The sequence below is a fragment of the Tilletiaria anomala genome (assembly GCF_000711695.1).
Source record: "Tilletiaria anomala UBC 951 chromosome Unknown K437scaffold_11, whole genome shotgun sequence".
Classification (NCBI taxonomy): domain Eukaryota; kingdom Fungi; phylum Basidiomycota; class Exobasidiomycetes; order Georgefischeriales; family Tilletiariaceae; genus Tilletiaria; species Tilletiaria anomala.
Genome location: NW_013547011.1, coordinates 243,192 through 259,820, shown reverse-complemented (window position 1 = coordinate 259,820; position 16,629 = coordinate 243,192). Strand labels below are relative to the sequence as shown.

The 16,629-nt window shown below is 56.5% G+C and overlaps 4 protein-coding genes across 4 annotated transcripts; 1 reads left to right on the top strand and 3 right to left on the bottom strand.

Moving 5' to 3' along the window:
• Positions 1–385: 385 nt before the first annotated feature.
• K437DRAFT_290019 (MFS general substrate transporter) lies at positions 386–2,279 on the bottom strand (the record flags this gene model as incomplete). The annotated part of the gene is made up of 5 exons (XM_013389778.1): positions 386–625; positions 734–870; positions 964–1,061; positions 1,148–2,081; positions 2,171–2,279. The coding sequence occupies 5 exons, from the start codon at positions 2,277–2,279 to the stop codon at positions 386–388; spliced, it is 1,518 nt and encodes a 505-aa protein (XP_013245232.1).
• Positions 2,280–3,186: 907 nt separating this feature from the next.
• Positions 3,187–8,267, bottom strand: K437DRAFT_18383 (uncharacterized protein). Its single transcript, XM_013389700.1, has 2 exons — positions 7,257–8,267; positions 3,187–7,183 (listed from the first exon to the last, which is right to left on the bottom strand). The coding sequence occupies exons 1-2, from the start codon at positions 8,060–8,062 to the stop codon at positions 3,241–3,243; spliced, it is 4,749 nt and encodes a 1,582-aa protein (XP_013245154.1). The 5' UTR covers positions 8,063–8,267; the 3' UTR covers positions 3,187–3,240.
• A 1,166-nt stretch (positions 8,268–9,433) lies between these two features.
• On the top strand, positions 9,434–13,113 carry K437DRAFT_293146 (Cullin-domain-containing protein). Its single transcript, XM_013389777.1, has 7 exons — positions 9,434–9,621; positions 9,791–9,919; positions 9,997–10,470; positions 10,545–11,618; positions 11,698–11,979; positions 12,085–12,642; positions 12,713–13,113. The coding sequence occupies exons 1-7, from the start codon at positions 9,550–9,552 to the stop codon at positions 12,899–12,901; spliced, it is 2,778 nt and encodes a 925-aa protein (XP_013245231.1). The 5' UTR covers positions 9,434–9,549; the 3' UTR covers positions 12,902–13,113.
• On the bottom strand, positions 12,912–16,596 carry K437DRAFT_293145 (uncharacterized protein). The gene is made up of 7 exons (XM_013389776.1): positions 15,993–16,596; positions 15,787–15,898; positions 15,584–15,717; positions 15,317–15,498; positions 14,507–15,252; positions 13,577–14,441; positions 12,912–13,498 (listed from the first exon to the last, which is right to left on the bottom strand). Exons 1-7 carry the CDS (start codon positions 16,516–16,518, stop codon positions 13,175–13,177), a joined length of 2,889 nt encoding a protein of 962 aa, XP_013245230.1. The 5' UTR covers positions 16,519–16,596; the 3' UTR covers positions 12,912–13,174.
• Between the last annotated feature and the right edge of the window lie 33 nt (positions 16,597–16,629).

Below are 16,629 nucleotides of genomic sequence, written 5' to 3'. Positions count from 1 at the left end.
AATTGGCGAGCATGGAATCGTGTCGAAGGAACCGCATGTGCAGTTGCAGACCACGATTCCCAAGCAGACAAGTCATTCACTTCCATGCCAATCGAATGAGGAGCAAGCAGAATACACGTATCCATCCATAGATCCATACATCTCGATGGTCTCTCGATATGCAGCCGGCCGGTGCTGTCTACTCTACAATCAAAAACGTATACCTGTGGCGCTTCTATGCTATGTGTGCACGACGGAGGCCTTTTAAAATGTTTTCTGCGTGCTGTCCGAATGCGTGCAGAAGGGCAAGCGGCAGGCCAGGTCTGCCAGCAAGCTGTTGGGCATGCTCTACTCTATATAAACTTACTAAATCTATGCTTTCTAGGGCGCAGCGTGGTCAATGACTTTATGCGCCAGGGATGCGCTCATGTTGTACGCTGCTTCTCGCTGGTTGAGACTGAGCCTCAGCCTTCGGCTCCAGCCGCTGTGTAGCGGCCTGCTCGATGCGCTCGCGCTTCGCCTCGGCCTCAGCGAGCGCAATCTCACCTGCGAACGCTGAGCGCGCACGGATGCGCGGGCCGTGCAAGTGCAAGATCCACGGCACAGCCGCGAGCGGCAGTGCGACGAACGCCAGCAGCGTCGACGCCTATAGCAGGTGGGGAGGGGGGGAGGCACACGTGTCGGCTTCAGCACGATACCACGGCAACACCGTGCGGCGTCGTAGCAGCGGTGAGAAAGGGGAAGTGGCACGCACCCAGCGGTAGCCCAAGCCGCGGTACATGGGCGTCGAGAAGAGCGTGACACTCCCCGAGAGAATCTCGCGTACGAACGACTGCGCAGCGACCGCGCTGCTGCTGTACAGTGAGTATGACTTGACCGTGAACTCGGAGACTGTAGCAGAGCGAGGCGTGGCGTGCGGGGATCAGGTTCACCGAGCGAGTGCGCGTGGAAACGAACCAGACGGCAATTGAGGAGAAGGCTCACCGATCAAGAAGATGATGTGCGACGTGGTGGCAAATACGACAAGCGCTAGCATGCTGACGATCCAATGCACCGAAGCCTGCGACGTCCATGCGAACCAGCTGTGATGGGGATGGGACAAAAGGAGGCGGAACGTCAGATGCAGCCGGAAGTCGAAGAGTGTACGCGGTGGGCACAGAGCACTCACAACAAGCTGGCGGGGAAGAAGGCAGAAGCGAAGAGGCCCCAAAGGAGGTGGGCCTCGGGTGGTGCTTCACCTGTGGGGTTCTTGCGCCCCGCGCGGCGATAGAGCGCCTGCTGGATGGGGAAGGCGACAAAGGCGAGAAGGAAGCCGAGAGAGAGGGCGATGAACGGAAGTCCCTGCTGCCCGATGCTGAAGCCGTGCTCGGCGTAGACGAGCGGGATAGCCTCGAGGGCGAGGTAGATGATGGCGTAGTTGTACCCGTCGAACAACGCAAACGACCAGACGATCGGCTCGGTGAAGAGCATGAACAGCGGGCGGATGAGCACCTCGCGCGCCCAGGACGCTGGCGTGCGCGACGAGCGCACGCGCTCGTGCGCGCTGTACCAGCGCGCGTCGCCGGTGCGCAGTCGCAGGCGCCTCGCGCGGCGTTCGAGCAGCACACCCGCGCGCGTCTCGGGCACTGTCAGCACGAACAGTGCGAGTAGCAGCGCCGTTCCGAGGCCGCAGACGCCAAAGATCCAGCGCCAGCCGAGGGCGAGGTACAGGTACCCTGACCACGTTGCGGCTGTCGTCGCGCCGAGCTCAGCAAAGAGCGCAAACGCATTGACGCCCCAGCCCTGCTCGTCGGGTGTCCACATGTCCGACACCATCCCGACCGAGTTGAACGTTGCCGCGGCAAACGCGCCCGCAAAGAAGCGCGACACGATCAGCGCAGCCATGTTCGGCGCCAGCGCGCACGGGATCTGCATCAGGCCCATCATCCCGACACTTGCGACGTGCACGGGCAGGCGCCCGTAGTCCTCCGACAGCGGCGCCGCAAAGACTGGGCCGGCGGCAAAGCCGTACAGGAAGACGGCTTGCGGAAGGCGTGCGACCGTCTCGGAGACGCCAAACTCGTGCGCGACTCCCTCCACGCCCGGCTCGTACATGGCCGAGACTGCAGGCGGGTAGAACGATGCATGCGCAGTTTCAGTGAGTGCTGACTTGAATAATGAGGCCCGGAGTCCTGCGCTCGCCCTGACTCACTCGCATTGGCCCACAGCTGCAGCATTAGAGTGACGAGGAGAATGCGCCACTTTTTGTAAGCGGGCCACTGCCTTGGGTCGCGCTTGTCCCCGAGCTTGAACGTTATCATGTAGGGGTCTTTTGGCGAAGGTGCGGTGAGCGATGCAGAGGCCGTCGAGGAGGGTGGGGAACGAGCGCGTACGATGTCGTTCTTTTCGTGGCCGTGGCCCCGGCTGCTTGACGCTTGCCCTCTCTCCGGCCGCTGCTCCTCCGACTGTTCTTGCCTTGCATCTTGTTGGTCCTGGTGAACAGCCTCGTCGCCATGCGTGACGATGGCGGTCTTGCACTCGCTGGGCGCAGTCATCTGATCGACTGGCGTCCGCTGTTCCGCGGCGGCGGTAGTGGTGGTAGTGGCGGTGGTGTTGCTAGCGCTGCTCGGGAGCTCTTGCGTCTGTTCCACAACCGTCGCAGGCAGCGAGGACGTGTTGGCCATGTTGCATGCGAGATGAATGCCTCCTCCATCTGAAAGGGTGACGTTCAACACATCCAACTCTCTTCTGCTTCGCGACCCTGTCGGGGATGGAGTGTCGTTGAGAGAGTATGATGGATGGTGCTGCACCATTGTCACCAGTCTTTATACTGTAGACGACGCCATCTTCAGCGCGCCAAGCGTTCTGGCCGAGAAATTGTTGCGGAGCAGCATACTATCGGTCTACTTCCCCGAGAGTTAGCCCGCGGCACACGACCACATACACAACACATATATATCCCGGAAGCGCTTCCGAAACCTCCGAGCGAGGAGCAGTGCAAAGCAAGAGGGCCGACCCGCCAAGTAGAGAGTCTCAATCACACCAGTCAGTCAGATCCAATGGCCCGGATGTGCTTTGCAGCAGTGCATGGGATGTTAATGTACAAAGCTTGCGTGTAAGGAAGCGTCAACCAATCCATCGTCGTTGTGTATGCTGTGTGATGAATGCCGAATAGGGTTACGTGTACAATAGTTACCATGTATGGTGGTGTAACAGACCCCCCAAGGGGTTTGGGAGGGGGGGGTGCAAGCATGGAAAAGCTGCTCCTCTTCGTCCGCCAGGTCATCGCAGTTTCCGTCGAGGAGTAACCCCCGTTGCTGCCGTAGGCATCTCCTCCTTTGCTCGCTCCTCCGGCAGCAGCTTCTTTCTTCTCGGCGGGGAAGCAACTACGTTCGTCCCCGCTGGCTTCGCCTGCGCCCTGCTCGACTCCTTACTCTCCCCAACAACAGGAGCAGCGCCGAACTCGCCTAGCGCCTGCAGGCTCATTTGCACACTCTGCAGCCGATTCTCAATTCCGCCAAGCACGTGCGTATGGAACAACGCATGCTCCTTGCTGCGTCGCCTCAGCAGCCGCGTCATCGGCGAGCTCGTCCCGTCCGATGCACTGCCTGACCCAGGAGTAGACGCATCGCATCGCGCCCTAGTCGGCTGCTTCGACGGTGAGCGAGGCGCATCTTGGAAGAGCGTCAAGCCGGCATGGCTGCTGTGATCCTGTCTCCACTTGGTCGTCGTCGTGGCCGCAACTGGAGTTGCTGCTGCGGTTGTGCTGCTGCCGCTCGCTTTGCTTTTCAGGCCTCCTGATGCCGTGCTCGCTGAGCCTTTGGATATCGAGGAGCGCATCCGCACAGAGCGTCTCTGCAGCAGCGGCGATGCAGGCGGCACTTGTGCGCACGATCCAAACGCATCACCATCAGTGCTGACGTCGCCGTCCAGACGGCTGTCCAGGCTGACGAATGCCTGACTGGTGTCTTCTCGAATGACGTCAAAAGTCGTGTCGGCAGCAGTCACAAAGCCTATCACCATGCCCATGGTCGTAGACCGTGCAGGCGGCGGCATGCTTACTGCCTTTCCGAACGCCTTGCGAGGCGGGCGGTGCGTGCCCTTGCGGAAATCTGACAGGACTTCTTCGCTGTTCTTGCGGTGCATGGGACGAGAAGACTCGTGCAGGCGTGCAGATCCGGATGGCGCCAAAGTTGGGAGCACACCCAGCCTCTCACCGGCGCCTCCAGTTACGGCAGGCTCATCATGGGCGCTTGCACCCGAGTTGGAAGCCAATGAGAAGCTGCGCTGTCGCATGAGCAAGGAAAAATCGCCGACGCTCGCACGGCGCGCGAACCGATTCTCGTCACCGCCCCTGGCGGGGTTCAAGGTGATGCCGACGCCCAAGCCATCGCTTGCTCCTCGTCGATACGATTCCAGCAGCGAGATGTACGCGGGTGACGTGCTCCTGTTAAGGCTGCCTCCGGCGCCTGCGCTTAAGCCTGAACCCAACCCTGAGCCTGCACCCGTGCCTGCTTCTGCGCCTCCACCACCGCTGCACATGCTTCCCTGGCTGCTCTCCCGTCGACGTACGGCAGCTGTCGGACTAGACGAAAGAAGTGCCAAGGCATCCTCGTGTGTACTCGCTCGCCGCGCTCCTGCCTCGGCGTCAATGTGTCCGGCCGTGGAAGGAACATCACCACCACGCGAGGCGGGTGTGTCCTCAGACATGCTGGCGCTCGCGCTGCCGTGCAAAGCAGTCAACGAGAGGTCCAGCAGCGCTGGGCTTTTGAGGGTCGAAGTACGACTGGGCGTGTCTCGCTGCAGCGCTTTGAGACGCATCTGCCTCCTGCTTTTTGCGTGCCGTAGCTCACCAGCGTCGTCGCCGCCGCCGGCGAGATCATGTAGCAGTGCCCCATCGAAGTCCTCATCATCGTCGCCGTCCTCAAACAGCGCCGCGTTGTTCGCTGCAGTCTGTGGATTCTCTTGTACGTTCTGGATAGACGTCAGCTCGATGCCAGGAGCGCTCCACATCGGATCGTTGAGTCGTGTGACGAAGTTGCCGCCGTAATTTGACTGCGTCGATGCAATGGACGAGTTCGAATCACTCTTGGGTATTCCGCCGACTCGTTGCACTGCAGAAGGCCAGTCTTTCTGAGCGAGAGAATCAGGACCTCCCGACGAAGTTGGTACCTTGGCGTGATCGTGTGGAACCGAAAACCCTGTCCTTGGAGACTGTTGCGGCTGCTCCACGCGAGGCGCAGGGCGCGGACCGACGACGAAGAAAGGTGACTTGTGCCTGAACTTTTCCGGTGTGCTGAAATCCTCTTCGTCTTCCTCCTCATCATGCGCCCCTGGCGCCTGCGTCTTCGGTCGCCACATCTTGCCTTGCTGCGCCTTCTTTGCGCTCTTGGCGACAGCGCTCATCATGACGTAGAATGCCTGGCTCTCCGACACCTCACGCTTGGCGGTGGATCCGCCTGAGCAGCGCGTATCCGAGCCCATGCTGTGACCGCCAGGCGTAGCAGAACGCGCACGGTCGAGATCGTTGCGCCGCAGCGCTGCCGTAGCCGACCACCCGGAGCGATGAGGCTGCTGCATGAACGGCTTGCGCACAGATGATGCAACCGGGAACGGATAGGGCGAAGCTGGTACGGCGGACTGAGGCGCCTTGGCGCCTTCTCCCACGCCGTTGATCACGCTGGAAAAGTTCGAAAGCGAGATCTTGCGGGCGGGTGTGACGAGGTTGGGAGAGCTGCTGACCCGCATACGAGACAAGGCTTCGACTGTATGCCCTTGTGGACTTGCATCAGCCAGGAGCGCAAGCTCTGTTCGTGCTGCCATTTCGGAGATCCTTGGGACGTAAGGTGTGGAGACGAAGGGTTGAGCAGGCATTGGACCAGCAGGCGAGTCCAGCATGCCGTGTTGGCGAAGTTGTTCATTAGCGACCTGTCCAGCTGCCTCGGCCAGCTCTGCTTCCTTTCTCTCAGGGATGAGAGGGACGTGTGATGCAGCGGTGGTGACAACGCTTGGCGCCGAGGTGGTGCGCAGCCCTTTACCTGTCGAGCTACTGAACGCTGTCGGCCTCGGACGATGCGAAAAGCCAACCCAGTCACAGTCGACATCTTCCCAATCATCCGCTCCAATGAGCTCGCCAAGCATGGACGTCCTCTCAGGCGGAGCGTGCTGTTGCCTGGTCGCGGCCACTGCTGCCTCGGCCTGGTCAAATGAATCCATGAACAGGGGTACGTGCTGATTCGCGTTAAGGAAGCCGGATAGGCCGCTGCTCTGGTCAAAGCTGGAGAACATGGAAGTGGAGTCACCTGCAGTGTTCATTGGGCTATGCAGGACGGAAGGCTCCTCGAAGTCGAGCAAGTCGCGGACGCCCGCCACTGGACTTGCAGTCATGCCAGCCGTATTTCCTTGCTTGCCTCCGACACTCGGAATGAACGGAGGCTCAATGTCCCAATGGTGATCCCAGTCGACATCTCCAAAGAGAGCGTGCGCCTTGATCTCGTGCGATCCGTGCTTGCCCAGACGATTTTCAGCTTTACTGAGCAGCTTTCGAAGAAGGCTTTTGAGCTGAGACGAGACTGTCACCGACGAGTTGAGCTGGAAGTAGGTCTCATGGTTCCGGATCTTGTACCAAGCTTCCTCTGGGCTGACAGCCCAAAAAGGCAGCTTTCCATAGGTCATCTCGTAGAGCATAACCCCCACGCTCCACCAGTCGACCTCTGGACCGTACGCCCCAGGAGCCTCTTGTTCAAGCTGCACATGAGCGGCTGACTTGCTCATGCTGCTCACATCGTGGCGACTGTCACTGTAGCTGGTACTTGTCGTCGTCGTGTCTGCTGCCGACGCAGAGGAAACGCTTGAGTACCCGCTCTGGTCAGGCGAGGCAGGGCAGCTACTTATTGCGCTCGTAGTGCTGCAGGAAGAGGATGAGAAACGACGCAAGATGGCTGCGCGTGCAAGCTTGGCCTCCTCATACAGAAGGATTTCAGGGGCAATATAGTCGCACGTCCCGGCCGGCTTTTGACAGTAGAATTGATGTACGCGACGCGTCTTTGCAGGGGAGGAGGAGGACTCAGCGGCCGACGATCCTGCGGATACGCCCGAAGCTGCAGAGGACGGCAGCGGCGGGCACATCGCCGAGTCGAATTGCGAAAATGGCGCTGCTGTACCAAAGTCACACAGCTTGAGATGTCCGCTGCGATGGAGCAGGAAATTGGATGGCTTGATGTCTCTGTCGAGGACACATCGAAACCGATCAGTATCCGCCTTGTGCGAGTCGAACATCCCATATTATCTGGACTCACCGATGTGCAAAGCCTTGTTCGTGCAGCCATGCGACAGCAGCGACGACATCTATCGCATAGCCCTTGACCCAGCTTTCGAGCAGCAACCCTCCCTTCTTGCTTTTGCCAGGGTAACTCGCATCTGCCTGACCAGCAGCTTCGAGTAGCGCTTCGAGATCACCAGCGGGGAAGTATTCGAGCACAAGGTGCAAGCTGCCCGAAGATTGGAACGCAGCGAGCAAGCGCGGAGTATAGCAATGCTTTTCGTGCCCCACCAGTGGCTCCTCTGAATCCTGCCCCTGCGCTTCGGTCGTCGCTTTCAGCAGGAGCATCTTCTCTGTCATGGGGACCATTCGATATGGTTCCCGCCTGGCTGCACCCTTGAGGATGCTCTTGAGGACGTACAAACGGCGGTCATTCTTGCATCGTACGACATCAACCATACCAGTACCACCCCGTTGCAGATTGTTGAGCGGGGAAAAGTCATTCTCGTTGATCATCGTCCTCGGAAGACGCTTCAGCAGTGGCATAGCATTCCGCCGGCAAAGGTTGGCGTCACGGTGTGGTTTGATGTGTTGTGAGGACCACACAAGCGCAACGGCCAAGTCTATTGCGCGATTACGCTTCCCCAGAAAGGTGCTGCTGGTCGCCTCTGTGGGCGTCAGCTCGTTGTTCTCTGCGTGGCCCTCGTCGTGCTGAATCGTTGATGATTGATCGGTGACAGTCTTTCGTGCGACACAAAAAGCACACAATGCCTGCTTGACAGCCGCTTCGTCGAGGATCGTGTCGATCTGCTGGTGCCGGTCCTGCCAGCTCGATTGGACCATCTTGACCTCGCGGATGGGGAGGTATCTTGCAGTTGGTCTAAAGCATGTGTATCACGACGGTATCTTGCACAAAGGGGCAGAGCAGGTGACAGGGGTGGAGCTGAAGCGAATAGCAGGCTGACGGAAAGATGTCAGCCTCTTGATCGTGAGCGTATGAGGAGCGAATTTCTTATCACTTCACGAGCCCGGTCATATGAGATGAACCGACCGTGAAGCTCGAACATCCGTTAGGATGAGTTCCCGATGGCGGACACGAAAGGTCGTGTGCATCACCAGGATGATGCAGGGAGACTTGAATAAGTCACATCTACAACTCATACAGAGGTCGGGCTCTCGTAGGACAAGGCCGTCTCGCGCACAGAAAAGACATTTGCAAACAAAGGGTGACGGGCAGAGGAAAGAAGAATGAGCTCACCAAGCAACGGGCGGATATGCGGCTATGTATCCATCGGTATCTGCCCAGACTCTAGATGACGATAAGCCGGGCTGAAGGAAAGCAGGTCCGGGAAAATAGAGATGCCTTTTGTGGCAGTTCACCGGACAGGTCTTGCTATCCTTAGGGGTTCGGGACGGGGAGGTGTGTAATGTCGACTGCCGGTGAGGGTTATGGTATGCGGGGGTTCCCAGAACACTCGTCACGCTGGTGATGTGCAGAGTGAGCGGAGCATGGAAAGTCAATTTGCAAGGGCGAGCAGCGAGGAACTGAACTTCGAGTTTTTGCGACAGTCGGCCTGGTCCGTCTCGAGGTCCTCGTTGAGCAGCTTGGGACTTCGCCGGAAATGGACACAGGTCTGAGCACGTACAGTGAATGGAAAACCCACGACGGATCTGTTTGTTAATGACAAGGGGGAAGGAGGAAGCTAGTCCGAGCCGTTGATAGTGTTGAATAACGGATGCTTCGAGATCAGTGTTTCGAGCAACGAAATGGTGGAAATAGAATTTACTTGCAACCCGAGACAAGTCTGATTTGGCTGCCATCAGGCCGGTGTGGCCTGTGGGTTGGTGGCGCATATAGAAGGCGGTGTGCCAGGGACCCGACCACCGGCTATCTCCGCGGGGAAACTGGCCGCCGTTGGGCGTTGAGTAGTGGACCTCAAAAGCGCGTCGCGTCTCAGACATTGCAAAGGCCACTCCTCTCGTCACATGACATGACGGCTGACCGCAAAACTGCGACCTGACATTCCGAAATCCGAAATCCGAGCCCCGACGCGTCTGCCCATGAGTATGTGCTTGGACACACGCGCGACGCCCATAGGCCCACGGCACGCACTCCGCGTATCACTCAGCACCTCACACCTCTGCCCTGGCCATCGGGTCTTCATCTCCAGACACAGGCATGTAGTTCGACTCGTCAATCTCATAGTCTTCATCATCCACTGCACCTCGAATGGCCGCCCAAGAAGAGAGCAGGGGGTGCAGGCGGCGTCTACAGCGCATGGATAGTAGCAGATTCACGTCACCATTCAGATCTCGCCTCACGACAGCCAATGGCCATGCAAGGCGGCAGCGCGGCCAGACGGCCCGCTACGAAGGGCGGGAAACTACGCGCTCCCAAGAGGGTGAGTTGTGTGATAGCCTTCGTATGAAGTACTGCCATTGTACTGGTCGCTTTCCTTAGCTGCTCGCCAGTAAAGGGCTGTCTTATGGCGCCATCCGCCGAGATGGGATTGTTTAGAAATAAAAGGCTGACAATTGCCATTACTCGTCGGCTTGTGCAATTCTGACTAGGCTGGTCTGGAGTTGTCCACTCCAGAAATGTGGGAGCGTCTCTCCAGAGCCGTGCATGAAATCTACAACCATAATAGCTCTTTGCTCAGCTTTGAGGAGAACTTTCGGTATGCTTACAATTTCGTCCTGGTATGTGTCGATCTATTGTCGTCGCTTGCTTCGTCCCGTGTCGCTTCTGACATCCGTTCACACTTGCAACCTTGCAGCACAACCAAGGAGACATGCTCTACTCGGGAATCATCAAGCTGCTCGAAGAGCATCTAAGCAAGCAATGTCAAGAGAGAATTGTCCCCACTTTCCCTGCGGGCAGCATGCTGTCGCTCCCACCAGGCATTATTATGCCCAAGGGCGTCTCAGCCAGCCGACAGCTCTCCTCTCAGACCTCCTTGGCCAGTGCAAAGGGCAAAGGAAAGGCGCGTGCGGTCGAGGAGCTTGAAGTCGACAGTGACGATGACGACAACAGAAGATCAGCGCAGACGGAAGGGCGCAGATCGGAATCGCTAGGGAACGATACCAATGAAGGATCTACCACTACGCTGACAGGTGGACAGAGCGTGGGAGACAGAACCGACGCTGCTGCCAGGGCACAAGCAGGAGAGCGGTTGCTCAAGACGATTCGCGATGTCTGGGAAGATTACTGCGCATGTACACACACGCTGTCCAAGGTGCTGAATTACGTTGTGAGTCTCTACACAATATTGGATCCTTCATTGTAGCACCCTTGAAGGCTTATCACAGGTTTCATCCTCTCAAGGATCGTGTATATGTTCCGGAAAAGGGTCGGCTGCCAAGCTGGAAGTTGGGCCTGGAGCTCTTCCGCGATAACGTGCCCTGGTCGCAAAAGTACCCGATCCATCGCAATTTGTACGGAACACTGCTGACACAAATCCAGATCGAGCGTGAAGGGTCAGTCATCAATCGCTCGGCGGTAAAGTCATGCATCGAGATGCTCGTCACGCTCTCATACCCCCATCGAAATGTCCCAATCGTCCAGCGACGCTCAGTCTACAAGCAAGAATTCGAGCCGGCCTTCCTGAGTACCTCGGTCGAATTTTACCGCTCAGAAGCAGAGCGCAAGCTCGCGTCAGGCGATGCGGCCGAGTATCTGCGCCACGTGGAGCGACGGTTCTTGGAGGAAGAAGACCGCGTGACCGTCTACCTCAATTCGTCTACGGGCAAAGATTTGCGGCTGCTCCTCGAGCGGTATCTGCTCTCTGACCATTTGCAGACCATCATCGATATGCCTGGCAGTGGAATCTTTACGATGCTCGACGAGCCGAGGGACGCAGATCTCGAGCGGATGTACAGGCTCTTTAGGCGCGTAGGGCAGGGCATACCCGTGCTGAGACAAGGGTTGAAGGGATACATCACTGCAAAAGGAGCTCTTATCAACGAGGCAATCAACAACATTGAGGCCGCGGGTAGCAAAGCACCGAAACCTGCAGTCGAAAGAGTCATCGCGAAGGGAATCGCGGTGACTGCAGCTGGCGGCCCAGAAGGTGATGAGAATGGCGAGGGAAGCGAAGAGTGTGCAAAGGGCAAAGGCAAAGACCCTGCTACAGCAGGCAAGAAGAATGCCGGCGCAGTCACTGCCGGCGAGGGAGGCAATGCATCCTCCTTGCAAGCGTCCCTCGCCTTGCGTTGGGTGGAGCAAGTGCTCGCATTCAAGGCGCGTTTCGACTCGCTCCTCAAGCAGGCATTTGCTTCGGATACGCAATGCGAGGGTGCTATCAGCGAAGCGTTCGAGCATTTCATCAACAAATGTCCTCGTGCGCCGGAATTTATCTCGCTCTTCATTGACGAAAACCTCAAAAAGGGCTTGAAAGGAGTGAGTGCTTGTTTGTGAGCCAGCGTGACAAGCGCGGAGCGTACAGCTGACGCTATCACATACCTGTACTGGTTGCCAGAAAACTGAAGAGGAAGTGGATGAGGTGCTAGAGCGCACCATTGTCATCTTCCGCTTCTTGAACAACAAAGACGTCTTTGAGCGATACTACAAGACGCATCTGGCCAAGCGTCTGCTCGGCGCGCGGTCCGTCTCGGACGATGCCGAGCGCAGTATGATGGCCAAGCTCAAGGTGGAATGCGGACATAACTACGTGCACAAGTTGCAGGGCATGCTGAACGACATGAAGCTCAGCGATGAGGCCAACTCGGCATTTACAAAAAGGCAGCAGACAGGAGCAAATGTACGTGCTGACCGTTGCGCGACTCTGGCAAGATTTGCGAGAGTCAGAAAGCTGACACTATAGAATCTTCGTATGGATTGGCATCCGGTCCTTGCTTCGCAACAGAGCACTCCTTTTGATCTCTCGGTGAACGTCCTCACCGCGACATTCTGGCCCTCAGTTTCTGTGCAAGACCAGTCGGTTGTCTGGCCTGAGCAGATGCAATCGGCCATCAAAACCTTCGAACAGTACTACCATTCACTGCATAGCGGCCGTCGGCTCACATGGCAAGCAAATCTCGGTACAGCCGATGTGCGCGTGACGTTCAAAACCCGCAAGCACGAGCTCAACGTGTCCACCTATGCTCTGATGGCCTTACTCCTTTTCGAAGATCTCGATGCGGAGGAGTCGCTAACCTACACCGACATTCGAACCAGTACCAACATTGCAGAGGCAGAGCTGAAGCGTGCGCTGCAATCGCTAGCATGTGCAAAGTACAAGGTCCTACTCAAGGAGCCCAAGGGAAGGGATGTGAACGAGACAGACAAGTTCTATTTCAATATCAACTTCACTGCCCCCCTGGCCCGCATCAAGATCGCGCAAATTGTCGCCAGGGTGGAGACGCAACAGGAGCGTAAGGAGACGAACGAGAAGATTCTCGAGGAGCGCGCTCATTTGACGGATGTGAGTCTTCCTTCCCAGTTTGCTGTCCCGTCCTCGAGTCTCATGTCACATCGTTCCGCTTGCTTTGCAGGCATGCATCGTTCGCATTATGAAAAATCGCAAACGCTTGGCGCACAGCGAGCTCGTGCTCGAGGTTATCAAACAGCTCTCGACTCGCTTCCACCCTAGTCCTGCAGATGTCAAGAAGCGCATTGAATCTTTGATCGACAGAGTGAGTCCTTGTAGCAGGCGTGCACTCTCCCCCTTCAATTACAGCTAGCTACACCCCTCACACTTGGTGCATTTGATCTCCACAGGAATACATCGAGAGGACGGAAGTAAAAAATGTGTATCAGTACCTTGCATGATCCCAATTTGCATCAGCAGCGCACATTCTACCTGATCAAGGTACGAATTGAATAGCAATGAAAGCAAGCATCTTCCCGTAGCCAGAACATACGAAATCGGGTCCTCTTTGTATCATAGCAAATCATTCCATGCTTGGTGTCATGAGCATCCAAAACAAGTTCGCGTGATCAATCCTATCAATAAGTTAGATGTCAAATGCAGCAGACTTCCACGCATACTCTTCATCTCCGTCGGTCTCCCCGCTCCTTTTCCGCTCGCGCTCGGCCACTTCAGGAATCTGAAACAGTACATTTGTGGTCGCGACGGTCGCCTTAACCGCTTCGTCTTGCGCTGCTCGTGCCAGCCGAAAAAGACTGGGTTGGGAGAGCGCAGGGGGCATTTCGCCGACAGGCAGGGCGTTATCTGTCTTCGAGCTCAATGGGGGAGTGCCCGACTTGCCTGGAAGGAGATGCGAACTCATGCCAAATGCAAGCTGATAAGAGCCGAACTTGTCGTTTTTGATGATAGCCTGTGCGAACGAAAGAAAGTGAGAACATTGCGTGGAACCTGCAAGGCCCTAATCGACTCCGAAGGACGGTGCACTTACGCTCGGCTTGATCTCCAATGGGTTGACCGGGTGAGGCTGCGAGTCGATGATGCGATGTTGTTCCGCTTGCTTCTTCCCCGCTTCTTTCTTGGCATCGTCGGCCTCCTTCTTCTCCCGAGCGATGCGCTCAGGCGTCTTGCCAGCCGTGCTGCTAAACAGGACGCGAAGGAAATGCCAAACTCCCGGATTCACATCCGCGAGGCTGCCCTTTTTGTGGTATCGCTCCCATGCGTGGTACCGAGCACGGGCATAAATGTCAAACATCTTTTCGTCCACCTTCTCAAACCCGTGTTGTAGTTGCGCCGCGCCGACACGCTCGAGTACAAGCTTGATAGTCGGCCGTGCGATCGAGAGTAGCAACGCATTTAGGATCCAGTGCCTACTCTGGCGCAAATTGAACACGAAGGAATGTGAAATGTTCAAAGCGGTGTCACGGACTTCAAAGAAACGAGTTCGCTTCTCTTCTTCATCGTTGTTCTTCGTCTCAATCGTCTTGAGGTCCACGGTGGCCGAGATACCTTCGCCCTCGAAACCAGCATCCAGCAGTGCGCTTTCCTCGTATGAGAACCAGCTCGCAGGTCCATCACCCCAGCTCCTAGAAGCGCCGCACCCGCAACAACCTCCACAACGACTTGGTTGAGGCGACGTATATCGCTCGCAAACGTAGAACGAGATGTCGTTGACGGCAAAGCGTAACCCCGACACGGTGACCTTCAAGGCCGAAGTGACGTCGGAGTTGCCCGCATCCTTGCGCCATGTAAAATCGTGAGCTGACTGGACGTTGACTACATCTGGGATGAGATTGACCGTTGGAATGGCAACGTGGTCTACGACGGCATCGAGCTTGTCGGAAGTGAACTCCACCCTAAGCGAACGGGAGATTGCGGTTAGTAAAGACGGCGCGCCCACAATTTGTGAGAGGGTGCTCGCCTTGGTACCGGTAGGATCTTAATCAAGTCAAAAGCACTCGGCAGGATCACAGACAGTATATCTGCCATGAATTCTTTCCATTCGCGTTTTGCAGCGCGCACACCACCTTTCAAGGCATTGTTGAGCAGCGCGAAGATCTTCGTAATGCGACCTCTGATCGAAGCGTTGCGCTCATCCTGCAGGATTTTCTGTTTGAAGTTATCTAGGAGAACGATGACGTGTTGAACGTCGCTTTGAATACCTGGATTGGAGTCGAAAAGATCGTGTCCTTTTCGGAGTAGACTCTTGATGCGCTCCTTGAACACCTGCAGTCTGCCAGATCCACTTGCACTGGTGCCCATTTCGCCGCTGCCAGCGCCAGCCCAGGTAGTGCGGGTATGTAGCCTCGCCTGAGTAATGGCATCTTGGAAAAAGTCACCCATGTCGGTCACCCACTGTCTGACATTATCATCGCCTGAAGCATTCTGGACTAGCTTGGCGGTGCCAGCCTTGATCTCGGCTAGGCTTGTACCGCCAGCCAATCCTTCAAGCAGCTCACCTGCCGCATGCAAGCAGCGATCGAGATGCCGATTCGCCTCCACATGCATGCGTTCGCTTGTGATCTTGACGGGGTTGCCTGCCGTCGTCGGCGCTTCCTTCACCGTTTGTACAAAGACAGCACCGTGCTGAATGTATTTTTTACATATCTGAAGCATTGTCTCGAGAGCGTCGACAGATGACGAATCGGAATCGAGGTTGCCGAGGAGCTGCATCGAGACGATTAAAGATTGAGCTGTTGCGCAGTTCCGCGAAATTGACCAGGCAACTTACTGAGGCAAGTCTTTCCGACGCGTAATCGATCATTTCATCTGGGTCCATGTCGACATCTTCATTTTGATTTGGTCTCGGAGAGGAGAGTTCAGCTTTTACCGCTTTCCGCGCATCCTTCTTCACTGCCTCCTCAGATTGATTCGGCGGTTCGATTGTCGGCACTGGATGGGTGCACTCATACTCTTGAGAATTCACAGTATGGGTTACAGACATCATCAGACATAAGTGAAACATGAACGTTCTGGACCATTAATGCGGCGCACGCACCAGATGACCGGATAGCGTCTACAGCTGCTTTGGTCTTCTCCTCGATGATCGCTGCAACATGTTGTGCTTTGGGGACGGGGTTCGCAAGGGAGTTCCTGAAGGCGAGAAAAAGATCATTGGCAAGGAATTGGCCTCTGCGCGAAATTGAACGAACACTGATCAGCGCAGCTGTCTTGCTTCAGATCAAAACCGCATGCACTCACTCGTCTGAAGTGAGGACCTTCAAGATGAGCTGGGTTGCTGCGCTCAGCAGGTCTGGCGCGTCCTCGCCTACTTGGATAGGCGCTTCCTTAGTTTTCCCAGCACTGGGTATATCTGGGGCCAAGACGTGATACAGGAATACAAAGAAAGCCAGACTTGGTAAGAACCTCCATATTCTCGAGCATGGGTTTAGGGCCACTTTTCTTACCAGCTTGACCTTGGATGCGCGTGTTGCGAGCGTGATAGATAACGCGCTGAATCTGCTCTCTGGAATTACCGTCGGGTACTTTGACCATGCGCTTCGAGGCCGCATTCTCAACATCTGGCTCGTCCGGTTCATCAATCACGACGTCGGCATCAGGCCGCGTGATCCATCTTCCAAACTCTCGAAACAGCATAGCAGTCTCTCGAAAAACCTGGTGAGCAGCTCGCTGAGGTGAAGTAGGCGCATTATCTGCCTGCTCGTTCACTCGACATTCTCTACGGCTCTGCAAAGTCGGGTCATCCTCGCCCTCTTGGGCAGCAATAGCGGCAAACCCATCTAGGGCCCCAGCGGTTTTGTACAGCGCAGTGAAAATTTGGTCATTACTTGGTAAGCTTCCAGTGGAGAGTGCACCGATCCATCGTGACACGGGATGAGCTTCGTGGTATTTTGACGAAGTGTCGCCTGTCGACGAAGTCGCTTGTCTCGCCTGTCGGCTTGAGTCGCCCAGCAGTTGTTCGCGCTCCGACATTCTGATAAGCCTGGTAGGCGGCAGCGACGGGCCTTGGTTCGCAGAGTTCCCGGCCCTTGATGCAATGCGGAGGACGGTCTCAAAGCGATGTTATGCGTCGTTAAGCATGTG

Coding starts and splice junctions, on each gene's coding strand:
- K437DRAFT_293145 (XM_013389776.1), bottom strand. CDS start 16,518: ATGTCGGAGCGCGAACAACTGCTGGGCGACTCAAGCCGACAGGCGAGA. Junction 15,899..15,992: donor GCGCATCCAAGGTCAAGCTG/GTAAGAAAAGTG, acceptor TCTTGGCCCCAG/ATATACCCAGTGCTGGGAAA. Junction 15,253..15,316: donor CGTCGGAAAGACTTGCCTCA/GTAAGTTGCCTG, acceptor GTCTCGATGCAG/CTCCTCGGCAACCTCGATTC.
- K437DRAFT_18383 (XM_013389700.1), bottom strand. CDS start 8,062: ATGGTCCAATCGAGCTGGCAGGACCGGCACCAGCAGATCGACACGATC. Junction 7,184..7,256: donor GAACAAGGCTTTGCACATCG/GTGAGTCCAGAT, acceptor TGTCCTCGACAG/AGACATCAAGCCATCCAATT.
- K437DRAFT_293146 (XM_013389777.1), top strand. CDS start 9,550: ATGGCCATGCAAGGCGGCAGCGCGGCCAGACGGCCCGCTACGAAGGGC. Junction 11,619..11,697: donor TCAAAAAGGGCTTGAAAGGA/GTGAGTGCTTGT, acceptor ACTGGTTGCCAG/AAAACTGAAGAGGAAGTGGA. Junction 11,980..12,084: donor GGCAGCAGACAGGAGCAAAT/GTACGTGCTGAC, acceptor GCTTCGCAACAG/AGCACTCCTTTTGATCTCTC.